This window comes from Hermetia illucens, chromosome 3, assembly GCF_905115235.1.
Source record: "Hermetia illucens chromosome 3, iHerIll2.2.curated.20191125, whole genome shotgun sequence".
Classification (NCBI taxonomy): Eukaryota; Metazoa; Arthropoda; class Insecta; order Diptera; family Stratiomyidae; genus Hermetia; species Hermetia illucens.
Genome location: NC_051851.1, coordinates 21,281,000 through 21,298,371, shown reverse-complemented (window position 1 = coordinate 21,298,371; position 17,372 = coordinate 21,281,000). Strand labels below are relative to the sequence as shown.

General features: G+C 46.2%; 2 protein-coding genes across 2 annotated transcripts in view; one reads left to right on the top strand and one right to left on the bottom strand.

Annotated features, from left to right (window-relative positions):
- Window positions 1-8,288, bottom strand: part of LOC119652935 — a 61,027-nt gene extending 52,739 nt beyond the window's left edge. The window contains exons 1-2 of the transcript XR_005249623.1: window positions 7,734-8,288; window positions 7,388-7,637 (exon numbers count right to left, since the gene is read on the bottom strand). The gene's annotated coding sequence lies outside the window, so the exon portion shown is untranslated. The remainder of the gene's footprint in view (window positions 1-7,387; window positions 7,638-7,733) is intronic.
- Window positions 8,289-12,698: 4,410 nt separating this feature from the next.
- LOC119651456 (ubiquinone biosynthesis monooxygenase COQ6, mitochondrial) overlaps window positions 12,699-17,372 on the top strand; it is a 53,894-nt gene continuing 49,220 nt past the window's right edge. The window contains exons 1-3 of the mRNA XM_038055061.1: window positions 12,699-12,932; window positions 12,990-13,180; window positions 13,247-13,486. Of these exons, the coding sequence (XP_037910989.1) occupies window positions 12,749-12,932; window positions 12,990-13,180; window positions 13,247-13,486 (615 nt within the window). The 5' untranslated portion in view covers window positions 12,699-12,748. The remainder of the gene's footprint in view (window positions 12,933-12,989; window positions 13,181-13,246; window positions 13,487-17,372) is intronic.

Sequence of the window (17,372 nt, the reverse complement as noted above, 5' to 3'; positions counted from 1 at the left end):
GAGCCCCTGCAAATTAAGTACCGACCAGATAGCCCGCATTGTACGGGCATTGTACTCCAGACATCCTGTACTGATTGATGCCAATAGCGCGGAAAACGTCGAGGATTGCCCCCTTTTCACAATGAGAGAGCTCAAAGAAGCGATGGCATCAAGGCCGAAGTTTACAAACTGGTGTTTCGCCAACGGCCAGACTTGCTGCTTGAAGCGTTCAACGCTTGCTTGAAGGAGGGCATTTTTCCTTGCTGCTGAAAGTGGCCAGACTTGCGTTGATCAGCAAGGGTGAAGGAGACCCGAAGCTTCCATTTGCATACCGACCCCTGTATGCTTAATACAGCGGGGAAAGTGCTCGAGAAGCTCATCAGGAGTAGACTCACTGAAGCGATCCGCACTGCGCACTGACTTATCCCCAAGGCAGTTGGGGTTTAGAACAGGGAGATCCACAGTGGATGCTATTGTGGAGGTCGTAGATACGGTTCATCAAGCAGCACACAGCCACCGATCTCTACGGATAGTCCCCTCATAACGCCTGAGGTCAGAGATGCCTTTAATTCCGTAAGATGGACAGATATGCTAGCCACATTAGAAAACTCATTTCACGACCGCTCCCTGCTCTATGAGACGATAGATGACCAGAGGAGGATGGAAAACACGTCGGGAGTAGCACAGGGATCCATTCTAGAGCCGGACCTCTGGAACGCTTTCTACGATAGCCTGCTGAGACCTGCTGAGGGATATGCTCGAAGAGTCGCGCATGGTGGGTTATGCAGACGACCTTGCCCGACGCGCTGTTGGACAGGTGCAATGCAGACTTGGCATTTTGATGCGATGGGTAAGCGGTTGGATGACTGCTCATGGTTTCAGCCTTGCGCTGGAAACACCGAAGTAGTCATCTTGACGATCGGCAAATTGACTATAGAATCAAAATCAGTTGGTTTAATGCTCGACTCGAAGCGAGCGACCTTCTTCGAGTAAATCGAAGCATCTGGAGTCGTGGCCTTGAGTTGACTAATGGCGAATGTTGGGGGCCTATATCTACTAGAAGACGTTTCCTTATGTGAGCATCGCAGTCGGTTCTGCTCTATGACGCGGAGGTATGGGCTGATGCCCTTGGCAAGGAGGTGTAAGCACCTTGCTCAAGTGCAGAGACGGGGAGCTTTGCGAGTGACGTCTGCTTATCGTATTGTCTCCGAACCGGCCATGATGATGATCGCGGGAGTGATCCCCCTTGTCCTCCTGGCCAAGGAGCGCAAAGCTATCTACCGCCGTAAGGGCGAAATCCTAAGAGAGGCGGTTGTCCGTGAAGAGCGGAAACGCACTGCAGTGAGTGAAGGATGGCGCTGAACCCACCTTTTTCTCTTGCGAGAGGTGGGACAGTGACAATGCTCTGACTGATGCTGATGAATGAAATTCAAGGGATACCCGACAGCAGCGGGACGAAATATGTTTCCTTTCGTTATGAGGGAGATTATGGAGGGCGCGTTGGGAAAGGTGTATCTGTAGGCGGCAAGATGCACACTTAAGATAAATCTAGCCAAACGGAGCGGGATATAAATGGATGGATATGGATAAATGGACGAAGAGTGGTATTTTTCTCCTACGTGATCTTAGATGTTAAGTTAAATTGGAGACTAAACATGTGCAAACTTTTGTAACAAAAGGGGGATGGTATTCTTGATGAAGGCAGCCGCCGATCGTTCCAGTCTAAAGTACGGTTCTGTTGTTCAAGTCAGCTTAAACCTTACTTAAGGGGATCCAAAGAACCGCATGTGCAAGTGTTAGTGGGGTCTGTAATCTACCTTGGATTGGTGGACGTCGTGAATCCTGATGTTGGAAAGCGAAGCCCTGCGGTGAAAGTAACATTGCAGACAAAGTATTTCGGCCGATTTCCAACGGATGTGTAGTGTACGTCAGTTGAGCTTCAAGAGGAATTTTGCGGTAAAATTTCCAACCAAGGACGATGGTTTCGAGGTTATAGCATAATATTCTTGACCGAGGGACCAATTCACTAGATTCTGCTTTCTGTGCCTTTTTCACGCAGTCACAATCTTAGCGGAATGATTGAGGGAGTAAAATGTTAGTGACACAGCCGTCATTGACGCATATAAGGCCAACTATTCGGCTAAGCAGTTAAGTTATCAATGGATGTACCATGGTGGAATAGGAACCTGGTCAGAATGAGAACAGAGGTACGAAAACTCTTCAACCGGCCAAAACAAACCGGGGACTGGCAGAGATACAAAAATGCCCTGACTGCGTATAGCAACGCGATCAAGGAAGCAAAATGCCAAAACGACCCCTGTCTTCTGTGTTCTATTGAAAACATGTTGAGTAATTACAAGAAAACTTGGTCTACTACTATTCTATTCCTTTGACAAAGCATTGTTCAGGTTTTACCATTCAATTAGGGATATCAGAGATAGGGAGAGAGAGAGTTTTCTTCAAGATATTTTAATTACTAGAGATATTTTAATCAAATTCAAGAAACTATCTCTCTTAGCCCAAGCTTCTCAAGGAAATCTGGGTCTTTGTCTTAAAAGCTACCTAATTTCTAAGAAATAAATTAAATTCTTGACCCTTTAAAAAGGAATTTTGCTCTTAGAAAATCATTCAGTCCATTTTGTGATTTCAACACAGTTGAGCATTAATATTCTCTTCTTTAAAACTTTGGCAAGCCCAGTTAAGATGTCTCAAGTCAATTCAAAAGGAAAGAAAACCTTTTTTTCACAAGAAGCTCTAAGTCTCACTGTTGAGGATTTCTCAGAGCAGTGTCGCTTTCCGCACACAAATCGTTTCCACCTGAAATCTAGATTTCAACTTCAGAACGGAATACGTGGTTCGTTAAGAGTTTACCCGAGGGGTCATTCCAACGACGACAAGAACTGGTTAACCTTATATATTGGGTTGGAGTCCAAGCCGGATGTAGACATTTTTACAACAATGGAAGTCAATATTCTGACATTGGAGGGTAACCAAGTGATTGCTGCACTGACCAAGCAATACCAATTGATTTTCTCACCTGATTTCATGTGGAATACCGCTAACTTAGCCCCCACCGAAGTTGTGCTGGATTCCAGCCAAGGCTTTCTTTTGCCTAATGGAGCTCTGCAAATTGGCCTGGCCCTCAGTACTCATGTGACTGAAATTCCTAATCGACGACTAACTAAAGTTTTGGACCAACCGATTTGGAGCAGACTCAGGAAGATGATCAATCAGAATACCGGTAAAGAGGATCATGATGTAGAGTTTTTAGTGGGGAGGCGTAACTATGTTGCCCACAGAGCCGTATTAGAATGTAGCCCCACTTTCAGAGCCATGTTCAGTGGTGTCTGTGGTGAAGCCTTCATCACACTGCCAAATGTTAGGCTGGAAACCTTTGAGGAGCTGCTGATTGACTGCTACGTTAGATCGACTCGATTTTGTAAGAAGTGCTTCATGTACCGTGCCGCACCTGGTGCAGTTTGTTGCAGGGTTGCAAACTGGAGGCGGCGGTTCTGATTACTGGTGTGAAGTTGCCCAAATATTTTTGGGCGTTTTTATATAATAATTAATTATTTAACATTTGTATTTCTAAGCAGGTGACCCATCCTAATTGTTGAATTTAATAAAATGTTACATAATAACCATTGACTTTCAATTCACTTCGGCTTTACCAACCATATTTCCCCCTTGGACACCACCTTGTTGGTGATGGGGATTTTGAGCCCTTAGTCTACTACTACGCTAAGGGTGTCCAAACCATGAATATGGAGACGAAGGAGTTAAACTCTCCAAGTTGTAAGAAGTCACAGACTTCGAAGTTCCGACTCAGTGGAAGCGAGGGAAGATCAATGAAGCTGGTCCCTTCCATAGGAATACGGCCACGAAGGTGGGATGGAAGAGGACGTATGCACCTTATGCAGACTATGTCCTGACGTCAAGCCGGTTAGAGACAGCCATTCTCAGACAGTTCTGCTCCCAGGACTCAGTTACCGTCATCGTACAATATCAGATAAATGGTGAGAGGAAAAACATCATAGTTGCCTCCGTTTATTTATCCTATGATTCTTTGTATCCTCCGTCGGCGCAAGAGCTTAGGGATCTGGTAGCGTATGCAGAATCAAGTGGTTTCGAACGATGCGGTGCGATGTTGGGGCAGTAGCAAATGCAATCCTAGAGGGATTAAAGTAGTAGTTAAAGTAGTCTTCATACCGAAGCTTGGGAAAGATGGCTATTCTAATCCAAAGAACTTCAGACAGATCAGCTTCACTTCATCCTTGCTGAAAGGTTTGGAGAGACTGGTGGAGGACTCAGGTCGCATCCACTTATTGAAAACCAACATGCTTAGAAAGTCCTGTGAGTCTGCTCTTCATTCTTTGGTTACAAAGATAGAGGATGCAACTTTCAATAGTGGTGGTCGCGATGGGGGTGTTCGTGGACAATGAAGGGCCGTTTGACGGTGCGCCTTTTCAAAAACTTTGTGGTGCCGTCACAGAGCATGTTGATGATGCTTTAACTAAGTGGATCCATGCTATGCTAACGCAGAGACTGCTGTGCCCTGTGGTGGGTGTCGATCCCAATCTAACATCAGAAGCAACGAAAGGCTGCCCTCAAGGAGATGTGTTTTCGCCACTTTTGTGGAGTATGCTGATCGACGCAGGCTTGATGCTTTGGAGGACGCTATCTTAGGCACAGATGGGTGGATCCTGGTCGGGGTGGTTTCAATCGCGCACGCCTCACACAGACTCTAGAGGGAAACGAATTCTTGAAATGGCGGTGACAATTGGACTGGTAGTTCTAAACACCGGATTCATCCCAACGTTTTGCGCCCAGGCTGCGAGGGAGTCACTGGTATCGCTGGCGGACGGGTAGCGAGTTCTACAAGACTTCTCGACAAACGACAATCTATACATTGCCTTCGAAGTGGTGGACTCTCGTTTGCGCCACCCCGGCGCTATTTCTGTGCATGAAATGTTGCGAAAGTGAACAGCGGGAGGTTTGCCAAAACTCTTGGAATTGGTTGGGCCGCACTGGACGGTAATCCTGGGGGTGCTAGCGCTGCAGCAGACACACTGTCGTATATTTAGTTATGAAAATGACCTCCATGTAGGGCATCGAAACGTGGGAAACCTTTTATGTATGGTGGACGGTGGAAATTACTGAGCTCCGGAAGGAGTATCACAGGCTCCGCCGCTTAACACAACGAGCGGCCGGGAGGAGGTATGTATCATAATGACGGAGTACAAATCAGCAAAAAGGAGACTCCGCAGCGCAATTAACAAGAGCAAAGCTCGCTGCTGTTCCCTTAAGGTCGAGCAGATGGGCTGCATTGTACGGGCCTTATTCCCTGCGCACCCCGTTGACGTTGGCGCGGAGAGCTCAGAGGATTGTTCACTTTTCTTTATAAAAGAGTTGGAACAGGCAGTCCTCTTTATGAAAAGCAAGAAAGTGTCAGGACCCGGTGGTATTCCAACACCGGCCAGACCTACTACTCGGCGCATTCAACGCTTGCCTGAAAGAGGGCATTTTCCCCGCTCGTTGGAAAATGGCAAGGGTTAAGCTGATCAGCAAAGGAAAAGTTGTCGTCTTCATACCGCCTCAAAAAGCTATTTAGAAGTAGACTCGCTGAAGCGATATGCGCTGCCGGAAATTTATCTACACGGTAGTTCGATTTTAGAGCAGGGAGGTCCACAGTCGATGCTGTCATGTAAGTCGTGGATGCCGTTCGAGGACCGGAGGCACATAGCCGCCGAACTCGACGGGTGGTGCTGCTCGTAACGCTTGAAGTCAGAAATGTTTTTAATTTAGTAAGATAGAAAGACATTCTAGGCACACTAGACAATACTTTTCAAGTGTCGAACCATCTCTTACAGATATTGGGAGGAGCTGCTCCCTATTCTGTGAAACGCTAGAGGGTCAGAGGAGAATGGAGGTCACTTTGGGGGTAGCACAGGAATCCATCCTAGGACCGTACCTCTGGAACGCTACCTATGATAGTTTACTTAAACTCGACATGCCAGAAGAGTCGGGTCTGGTTGATTATGCAGATGATGTCATGGCGCTTGTTGCTGGACGCACTGTCGAACAGACTCGGTCTGTTGATGCGACGGGTAAGCGGATGGATGACTACTCATGGTTTCAACCTTCCGCTGGAAAAAACCGAAGTAGTCATCCTGACTAAAAAGAGAATTCCGAACCTGCGTCCCATATCGTTCGGCGAGTCGATTATCGAGTCAAAACCAGCGGTAAAGTACTTCGGGCTGACTATTGACTCAAAGATGAGTTTTTTTGAGGAAGTCAAAGCGGCAGCGAACCAGGCTGCAGCTTGATTTTGGACGTTATGTAGGCTAATGGCAAATACTGGGAGTCCTACGTCTAGCAGGCGACGTCTCCTGATAAGTTCATCGCAGTCTGTTCTGCTCTACGGTGCAGAGGTATGGGTTGATGCTCTTGGCAAGAAGGCATATCCTAAGTGTCTCGCACAAGTAAAGAGACGGGGAGCTTTGCGGGTGATGTTTGCGCACCGATGGTGATCGCGGGAGTGATCCCTGTTGCTAAGGAAGGTCGCGAATTCTTTTGTTTGTTTAGTGATTTACAAATCCGGTGCGGACCCACGCATTGGTACAGACACGTTAATTTTGTATAATGGCACGTGAGGGATCGAAGCACTTAAAGAACCCACCTACCTCCCCAAATTCCTGACCCTGGCTGGCACAGAGGCGTGCAAGAACGGGTCAACCGACTATTTTGGTAGAGCTTCAATATTTGCGGGCAGACCTTCACAGTCTACTTAGCCAATTTCTTTTAGGTTTTGGGATAGCTCTTTCCTCTAGGTCATCTTTGACCACTTAAATCTCCTCATTACACCAGGCTGCTGAAATATGTTCCGGAACCATTAAAGGAGTTTAATCCGCGATCCACACATCCCTTCCTCTTTAGAAGAGGAAAAAAGAAAAAGCACCGGAAAGGATAACAACTGACTCCCTAAGTATGGTATTTGCTTTAGTAAATTACATTGTAGCCAAAGGAAGATCCGTCTTTATTTTCATCACTTGAAAAACTGGTTACCAAAGCACTTTTGGAGTGGAATGGCGAGCAATCTTTTATGTTAATCCATCAGTCTTTTTTTTGAGATATCACCTATAATGTAACAACTCGGAAAACAGGGACTAAGTGGGCTTGGCTAGGTATTTTATGCTTCACTGAAAGAATTACCTTTAATTCAATATAGTGCACTTGTGCGGGTTGAGTTAATCATTAAATTAATTACACACTGAGCTTATCTACGTTTAATGGAATATCCTCTAACTTTGTGTGTAAAAACAGGATAATTTGTATTTAATCGAAATCAGTGTAATCACCCGAAAATCAGGAGCTGTATTTCTTAGACATTTTGGTCCTAATCACTTACCTCCTCTTTATTGAACTAAGACTTATTGTGTATATCTGGTAGAACATGGGGTTGTGTTGAATCCCAGAAGAATAAGAAGTAAACTGATAAGATGAATCCTAATGAACTCACGGATACAATGTATGCAACAGCTGCCAAAATTCGCGGTAACTTTGACTCCTTTTTGAATACGATGGCTTCAGGGTCGTTTTGCGTGGCTGCTGGTGTTTGGACTGCCGGTGGCATTACTCAAGCTGAACGTTCGCTTATCCTGGAAGATGAAAAGTACATTTTTGTCATCACTATTATTGTAATTTCACATATTTTAATTATGTTAATTTATGCAGCCAAGAGTGTGTATTTTTACCCGAACTAGCGCCGTAACGTAGTCGTGACCTAACCGCTCGAAGACTTTGAAACTATCTGAAAGCTGGTGAGACCGTCTTGTTTCTTTGCTTGTAAATATTTTCATGTTGTGGGGAGTACCCTCTGGGGACTTTGAGGAATTTATGTAAAGAAAAGAAGTCCGCAGAATGCATGTTTAATGTTGATATTGAGTTAAGCTTATTAATTCGTTTTCTTCTCTTTGTGGTTTTACTAGTCCTTATAATACGAGTATGTATGATTTTAGCACTGTGGGGCTGGATTTGCTAGAAATACACAAAATATTCGATATTGCTGGATAAGTCGAATGGAAATAGCTTAAGTTAGGAAGAAGAAACATTCTGAAGTTTTGTAATATGTATTCAATGGAAGCGTCGAGGAGTGCAATGAAGTGGTAAGTATTATAACAAGTCAACACTTGGGGTTGTGGAACTGGTCATGAAGCAAATATAATTAGATTGATATAAACAAAATTGGTGACTTTGATATACTTCAAAAGTTTGGATTATCAATAAAGTTCAACTGGGGCGGAGGGCGATGATCTGCATGCCCTGGCTTCCTTGAAGGTCTTAAAAACAAAAAAAGGCATCACTCTGTTGGACTATACTAATGGCGGTGTGTCAGTTCCCCACAGTTCTAGCGATCGCGATTACCGAGGGTTGCCATGCTATGAGCCATCGGCATCTCCTTTGAAACACCCCCACTCAAGGCGGATTCAATTTTACTTGTTGTCACGATGGTCGTGTGGGCACAGATCCTCGCTCGACGCTCGAGGACCCCCGGTCATTGAACCTGGCGGTGCAAACTGTTAACGATATCTATGGAAAAATAGAAGACACCTGAAGCAATTTATGGTGTATCGTCGCGTGTAGCTCAAAATCTCGGGGGAAACCCGGTAACCGGTCGACAATCTGTTGGAGACCACGAGCATTGCCGAGGCCTTCTGGAGTTGCAGGTCGATGAGTTTCTATAGCTCGATGTCCAACAACAGGTTCCAAGATAAGCGTTGATATGCAGATATATAAAAATTACCTCGTCCAGCGTACTTTGCACAATGTCGTAGAGCCTAGCAGGTGTGAACATTTTACTCTGTTAATTCCATATTTTTTTGAAGGCGGTAGGGACGAGTATCCCTCTGAATATCAGGTGAGAGTGAATAACGCCCATAAGGCGGAAACGGATGGCGCAACAACCGTAGCTAATAGGTGTCCTGGAGATGAAGCATCAATAAATGATCTTTACAAACATCTGAAGAGCGTTATCATTGATATGGCAACAAACATACTCAGCTCCACCCGTAAGAAAAGTCGGAACGGCTAGTTCGACGATGAATATAAGCTAGCAATGGAACGCAAGCATGCTGCATACCGAGTAATGTTGCTATGCGCGGAGAGACTTATCAGTTTCTGCATTAGCACACAGTGACGTTAGCGGCGATCCAGCAAGCAGTTGCGGCGATCCAGAAAACAGTTGGAACGGGCAACTCCAATTTGTAGCCACTAGGTGCATTCCCGGGCTTACCGCCGCTACCCGGCGCTTTATCTGGCGTCAAAATATCACCGGCCATTGGATCATCCCCGCTACAAGCTTCGGCTAGCATGCCCGTAAAAGTTGCGCAAAGTACTGGTGCTATACCTAAGCCCCCCGGGTAACGTAACCCACGTACTCTAACTGCTTCGCACTGTTTTGCTGCGACTTTGATAGCTTCGGCCTTCCCGGGGAACGCTCCAGCCCAAACTTCGGCCGTCGATCGAGCTTCATCAGGAGAGGTTGTTGTTCATCCGCCGATAGGAGTATTTGGTAGCTTCATAGCTCTTCCAGTAGCAACTAACCCATCTTCAGCGCGCTATCTTTCCACTTGATATCAGCCGCCTTCATTCCGAGTTCTTTGCGTACGAACTCGAGTTGTCCTCTGCTGCAAGTCGTATGACCGCCTAAGCAACTTTTCGTCACCAGACTTGCCTATTCCACTTCTTCTGATGAAGTTCTTAATTACATCAGAATTAAAGCTGGTTTATGTCTGCTGCCTCTTTCGTGCGTGAAACTGACGAAGGATGGCTCCCCCGATAGCGCAATTGCATCCTTTAAAGTGACGTATCCACATGACATCGATGTCGTCGCTCAACCCTCCTTTTGACTGGAAGGAGTAAGTCTTACCAGCGGAATAAATTACGTACAAATTTCCGTGCCGCTCTGCCTCGCCGCCCAGCATAAACAACTTGTCAAGTCACCTACCTACCAAGCTGTTGTGTTTCAATCTTTCTGCCCTGGCTTTCCAACACCATCTCATCTGTATCACAGAAACGTGGTTGGATGATAGGATTAAAGCTTCTCGAGGTATTCTCTGTCTTTCGCTACATTTTTGAGATCGCGTAGCTTCAGGTAAGTCAGCTGGTGGAGGTGTCTTGATCGCGGTTAAGTCCCCTTATGAGGCGAATCCATCTTTTCTTCATTGTCTATCCCCTATGATTGTATCACCTTACGTGTTTTCCCTCCCAACGCCGGTCCTTTTATTACATGTTGCGTATACTTCCCTTGCCTCAGTCCTTCCTATCTGTACGATGAATTCTTTGACCGTCTTTCAGAAGTCATTACTGTTCCCCTCTCTTCCCTTCATTGCTTGTGGTGACTTTAATCTCCCTTTGCTCTCCTGGCCTAACATTCTCGGCCCATCACAACTTCCAAATTGTTGCTCTCATCTGTTCCTCCGTTTATTCACTTTCATGAACACCTGTGCTGCTCTTCAGTTCAACCGCACGCCAAATCATCCAAATCGTACTCTCAATCTAGTCCTCTCCAACACGCTTGAACGGCTCTTTTCTAAACCTTCTCTTGCTCTTCCCCATGTTGCTTCTGATGTCCATCATCCTGTTCTTGAGTTCGAGATAAAACTATTGCACCTCAACTCCCATACTATGCATAAGGCCTCTAAGCTCAACTTTCGTAAGGGCAACTTTGAGGGTTTGAACTTAACTATGGCGTTAATCAATTGGGCACCTATTCTCTCACCATTTACCTGTGATCCAACCCTCCTATCATTTTATTCCATTTTGTCTTTCTAGTTACGATCCTTCCTCCTCCCAAATTGTTGAACGCCTATCCATTATGGTTCAGCACTGAAATCCATAAAAAAACTTCGCCTGAAGCAAGCTGCGAGGAAAAAGTTTTTATCTACCGAAAGCCGTGCAGACTTTGCCCATTTCAGCGCTCTGTGAACTTCAGTTAAGCCGTTGATAGTCTAGGAAGGATTATCTGTACAGTATTGAAGTCGAATTGGCACTTGGTAATTTGAAGCCTCCATCTAAGAGCTCTTTTATTTTTATTCTTTATTAAAGACCTTTCCTCTGTCCTCAAGTGTCCTTGCTTGTATCCGCCGATGACCTCAAGCTGTTTTCCTCTGTTTCGTCCTCAATGAATTGTGCTTTCCTGTAGGCAAACCTGGATACTTTTGTTCATTGGTGCACAGTTAATAAGTTAGCTCTTAATGTCAGCAAATGCCACTCGATATGTCACTCGCTTAAAACCTCTCCCACTCCTTTTTCCTACTCTCTTGATGGTTGCTCTCTGTCCTATCTGAAATCTATCCTCGACCTGGGCGTAACCTTAGACGATAAACTCCCCCAACGATAAACTGCTTGCTTAAACTGCTTGCACCTCCACTGAGTCAATGGCCTTAGCCGAATGGGTCTGGATTTGAAGAAGGAGGTAAAAAGGGTTGGACTGTCGCCATCGCTGTTTTGTCCAAAATCTGGAAACTATGTGAAAACCAACATCAAGAATTTGCCTATAAAAAATTATGCGCTTCCCAGTAGGAATAGAACTTAGTTCCATGTAATAATGGTAGCCATAAGTAAATCAATGGAACCAAGGGCTTTTAAATACTTGAATTTACGCTCGCAACCAGTTCACTAATTGGTTTTTGTGTCTGAGTTTGCTGCATATTTAAATTAAAATGGTCCTCCATAAAAGCTCTTCTTCATCATCATCATCAACGGCGCAACAACCGGTATCCAGTCTAGGCCTGCACTCCAGACATCCTGGCTCTTCTTGCTCAGATTAAAATGAGAAAGATTTGAAGAAAGAAGGAACCCGTGCAACTTTCTTACCAGCTAATGTAACGTCTTCATCGATGGATGAAGCTGTCACAGGGTACTTGAAAAGACAATATCGGAATTATTGCTTTCAATAACTGCGTCGATTGCGAATTCATGCTCCATAATGGTTGTGCGCATGTGTATAAGGTGGAGGAAGGAGCATTCAGACCCTAATAGGAATATCCCAGATTCGGTTATGTTTTGCAGGATTTCTGTTGGTGGATGTGATAGTACCCGTTGTAAATGGAGCACATCAGCACCAAGATCGGATGCCTTATGCGTCCATAGGGGAGGGGAGAGGGTGCAGTCACACACAAAATGTTCCGTGGATCCCGGTTCCTCATTACAGAATGGACGCGTATCATATTGAAGAATTGTTAGATTATTGTCAGTTAAAATGCCTACACATACTAGGGAAAGTGGATTCTGTTTTCCGAATGGTCTGTTCCCCCGAATTAATCGAATTAGTCTATGAGCTGCTCTCATTGCAGTAATGTGAATAAACAAATCTATGGGCAGCAAATTGAGTAATGCATTTAAAGCTGCGCCGGATGTCGTGCTTATAGCGCCGGTAATGCCCAAACAGACAATATTTTGTACTGTGGCTAGTTTATAACGAGAAGATCTTAACCCATCATATACCTCCCTATGTCGAGGCAAGGGTTCACATATCCAGCCCATGGGCTCCGAGTTCGTTTCAACCATAACGCTTAGCGTGTTCATTATCTACTATTAGCCATCATCCGCCAGATTGCTCTGCATGAAATCTAACGGTTGCTGCCTCCACTGAAGCTTTTTATAGAACTCGGTTCACAAGCTCATCAAATGTCTTCGTATATTCTTCGGTTTTGCTTGGATAATTCAAGCAAACAGCTGATTGTCAAATTGTAAGAAACGCCTCAAGATGCTCAGGTTGCCGGTATCTAGAATTTCCAGCTGTAAAGTAACAAAAATCGTTAGTGTAACATTCGCCCGGGGAGTCCAAACTACTAGTGGTGATACTTTGGGTGAGAAACCGAAATCGAGACACTATGACATCATCATTGCAGGCGGTGGACTAGTGGGAACTACCCTAGCATGCTCTCTAGGTAAAGAGTCATTATGACTGGCGATTTTCCTACTGATCCAACTGATAACATTTGCAGGAAAGAACAAAATCCTAGGAGAGAAGAACATCCTGCTGCTTGAGGGTGGCCCTAAATTCAAAGGATTCAGTGGCGGGGAATATGCAAATCGGGTGTCAGCTTTGAACAATGGAACTATCAACTTGTTCAAGTCTATTGGGGCATGGGACACTATCGCTTCTGCACGATATAAACCTGTTAAGCAAATGCATGTAAGGTTTTACAATAGTAACAGCCTCTTTAGGAAGATGTTAATGAATTTCACTATTCTCTTCTAGGTTTGGGATGCATCCTCTCATGCTTCGATTACATTCAACCATGATAACTTTTCCGCTGATATTGCGACTATCATAGAAAACGACTTAGTCCTTCATGCGGTCTATGAGCAGCTGCAGAAGACACCTAACGTCGAAGTGAAATATGAAGCGAGAATAGAAGATGTTAAGCTGCCTGGAAGTGGTGCAAACAAAAGTGAAATAGCGATGAAAGGAGGAGACAAGCTCACATGCGACTTATTGGTGAGTCGAATTTTCACGTTCACGTCATCTTTTATGACAAGATTATATTCTTGACCATCAAATTCTGCGTCTGTAGTACCAAAAGGAGTATTCTTTTAACTCAAAAGTTGTTTGTGATTGGGATGCACTCATTTCTCATCCCGCTTCTAACAAAAACCAAGTCTTCGAGCTTTAAAGCGGGAGATCTTAAGTAGTAGTTGAAGTTGAGGGAGTTGAAGAGAAATCTATCGATATCCACTACCATGGAGGAATTAGTTGGAGCGGAGATAGGAATCGGGCGTGGCTAGACGGAAGAACCTCCTCTCGCAGACACGTATTCGCTCCATTTGATGAGACGAGAGGTCGCACCAGGCGACGAAGGCGTATGCAATCAACGGTCTTATCAGCTGTTTACAAGAAAATAGTTTTATTTCGGGGCTTATGGAATTTTTGTTAAGGATGCGCCCGGATAGCTGAGTGGTTAGAGCACATGGCTGTCGTACGGAAGGTCACGGTTCAAATTTCACGGATGGCAGTGGGATTTGTACGTCGGATACCAGTCGACTCATCTGCGAAAGTACCTGAGTCAAATCAGGATAATAATCTCGGTCGAGCGCAATGCTGTTCACATTGCTTCCTACAATGTACTGTAATGTACCGTTAAGGTCTTGAATGAAATGCTCTAATACACTTCAAGGCCATGATCCAATATGGATTGTTGCGTCAACAGTTATTATTATTATTATTATCCTAAGGTGGTAGATTAGGTGCGTAATATCGGCTGGATCGAGGAATTGGTTAGGGCAGTAGAGGCTAGCAAGGAATATGATGCATGAGTGTGTCGAGACGGAGACGATAGTTCGCTCAAAGGAAGAGTCTGTGGCGCAGTAGGGTTAACAGCATTCGAAAGCCAGAAGGAACCAGACGCAGCGCTTATTTTTTATGGACGTGGCCGGCACGTAGTGGAATTCTGCCGAGGACGTCCCGTATCAGCGCTGACCGGAAGAGCTGAAATAATTTTTCAGTCCGTTGAGTCGCCGTCAAGCATCAATTGTACGTTCAAAAGCTCCAGTGCGACCGAGTTTTCCGCAACCGAGCGAAGACGAAGGATTTTGGTGCGCGTGTTTACGTTTTTGAAGTAAACTCCCAATTTTTCCTGCAAATCCGCATTGGCGGTTTACCGATCGAAAGACGGAAACTGATCAGGCAGAGCCGTGCAGCCGAATTCGCATTTGAGTCGCAGCCGAGCAGATGGAGCCTGAGTGCGAGAGCTCCGTCGTTCCCGACCTGCAGCGACAAAGCGGAAACCTGATATAGGTCCTCACCTTAGCGCAGTTTCCGAAAGAGAGCCGACGACACGGCTTGCCACCAGCAACATAGTAGCAGTTCGATCCTCAGCAGATAGCACCAGCCGCTAAGAAACGGAAGCTGACTTCGACGACGTCACCGTAGGGAGCCGGAGCCGCCGACTTGGATCATCCGCACGCTCTGGAGCCCGAACCTCAACAAAGCCGCCTCAGGGAAAAAGTTTCAAAATTTTTTTTTGAAGTGTAGAATTAATAATAATTGTTGTAGTATAGAGTTAATAATTGTTGAAACACCGCAGGAGACGGTCCTACAGGCATTTGGGGGTGCGGTGTGTCGTCATCATAGTAGGGTCTTTTGAAATTCGTTACAGTCGCGTCCTGGACTCAACTCAGAGCGTGAAACTTAGCTTTTGTTATGTCGCTACACAACAAAGACGCCGCAGGCCCAACGGACCCTCAGGTGGCCGCCCGCGCTGTACTCGTCCTTCCGTGGCGGAGGAATCCGGAGCTGTGGTTCGTCAATCTGGAGGCGCATTTCCAGATGTCCAGAATCACAGCGGACGCGACAAAATTCAATTAAGCATTTGTGGGCCTGGATGAGGAGGCCATCCTCCTGGTGGCCTGGATCACTTGTTGGCAGGTTTGACGTGGGGCGATCGAACTCTCAGCCAATTGCTTCGCGAAATGAGGCATGATCGACGACGATCTTATGAAGTCGCTTTGGCTGCGACGATTTCCGGAGGGCACCCAGGCGGTTCTCGCGTGCGTCTCGGGTACTTTGGAGGCGCTGGCAGCTGCGGCCGATAAAGTACATGAGTTGCACGCGCGTCCCACGATAGCGGCCGTTCAGCAGCCTTCAGATGAAGTTGGCGAGCGGAAGCGCGAGATGGCCGCTCTTGTGGCCAGCATGGCGGAGATGAGGGTGACGCTGAACGCTCAGCGTTTGGGCGGCAGGTCACGAGCTCGCTCGCCGTCTACTGCTCGAAAAGAGCGATCGGGTAGCAGGTCGTCAGGACAACCTACGGACCGAAGCATTTGTTGGTACCATCGTAGATTCGCCGATAAAGCTACCAGATGTACGCTCCCGTGTAATTTCGCGCCTACCTCAAAAAACCACGCCAGTTATCTTGTAGATACTGGTTCTTCCCGTACCCCGGCACTATCGGCTATTCCCGCAACCCTTAAAACTCGCGGCGGCAAATTCCTCTCGAATTAACACTTACGGGTACAGGCAAGGGGACGTGAGTCTTGGCTTGCGTAGGACGTTCCCGTGGCGATTCGGATGTCAGCTTCCCCATTTTAGGCGCAGACTTCTTGTATCATGTATGGGTTGCTGGTGGACTTGCAGAGCAGGTCCCTTAGAGATCCCAAGATCCCACGACCAGTCTTAATTCGTCAGTCCAAATCTCATCTTACCCCAACAACAATCTTTCCGTACTTTTGGGGGACATTACTGACTCTCGTGTTCGGGCACTCCTTCAAAAGTTCGGCCAGATTACTACCGAATGTAGTCTCTCGAAACCAGTGAAGCACAATGTGAAGCGCCACATTAACACCGCTGGTTCCCCTATCTTCTCAAAGGTGCGTCCTCTACCACCCCAGAAGCTGGCTATTGTGCGGAAAGAATTTGAGCAACTTATTCAACAGGGTATCTGCAGACCTTCAAACAGCTGTTGGTCTTTCCCACTCCATATGGTCCCTAAGCCAGACGGCGAATGGCGCCCCTGTGGGGATTATAGAAGGCTAAACGCAAAGACTGTTCCAGACCGATATCCTATTCCGTTCATCCACGACTTTGCGCATCATCTCGCAAACTGCCTAAATGCTGATCAATGCAAGTTGAGATTCCTCGCCCACTTCATTTCCCCAGACGAAAAACAGCCCGACTCAGACAAGGTGCAAGCAATCACAAGCTTCCCGCGTCCAAAAACCGTGAAGGAGTTATGGAGGTTCTTGGGCATGCTAAACTTCTATCGTCGTTTCCTGCCCAAGGCCGCCCAACACCAGTCCGTTTTTAACGCGTACTTGTCTGGCCCCAAAACAAGAGGCACACCAGAGATTGTGTGGTCTGAAGAGGCTGTTCGCGCGTTTGATAAATCCCGAAAATAATTGGCTGACGCTACACTCTTGGCATTTCCTCTACAAAATGCATCCCTCGCCGTTTTTGTTAATGCCTCTGACATCGCAGTAGGTGCTGCTCTCCACCAAAAGGTGAACCAAGTCTGGCAGCCGTTGAGCTTCTTCTCTAAACAGTTGAACCCCGCTAAACGAAACTACAGCACCTACGATCGAGAACTGCTCGCAACGTACTTGAGTATTAAATACTTCCGCTTTTCCCTAGAAGGCAGGCCGTTCACAGTGTTCAAGGACTATAAGCCTTTCACATATGCTTTGAAACGAAAGCCCGACAAAGCGTCCCCTCGCTTTCTGAAAAACAATATCCACAGCCTTAAAACTACACTTCCAACCAGACACACATTCGTATCTGCCTGCGCTCCCAAGGAGCTGGACACGTGCACGCACGTCCTGGTCAGGATGGATGCTGTCCGCAAGCCGCTGCAGCCTCCATACGAAGGCCCGTACCGTGTTCTCGAGCGCGG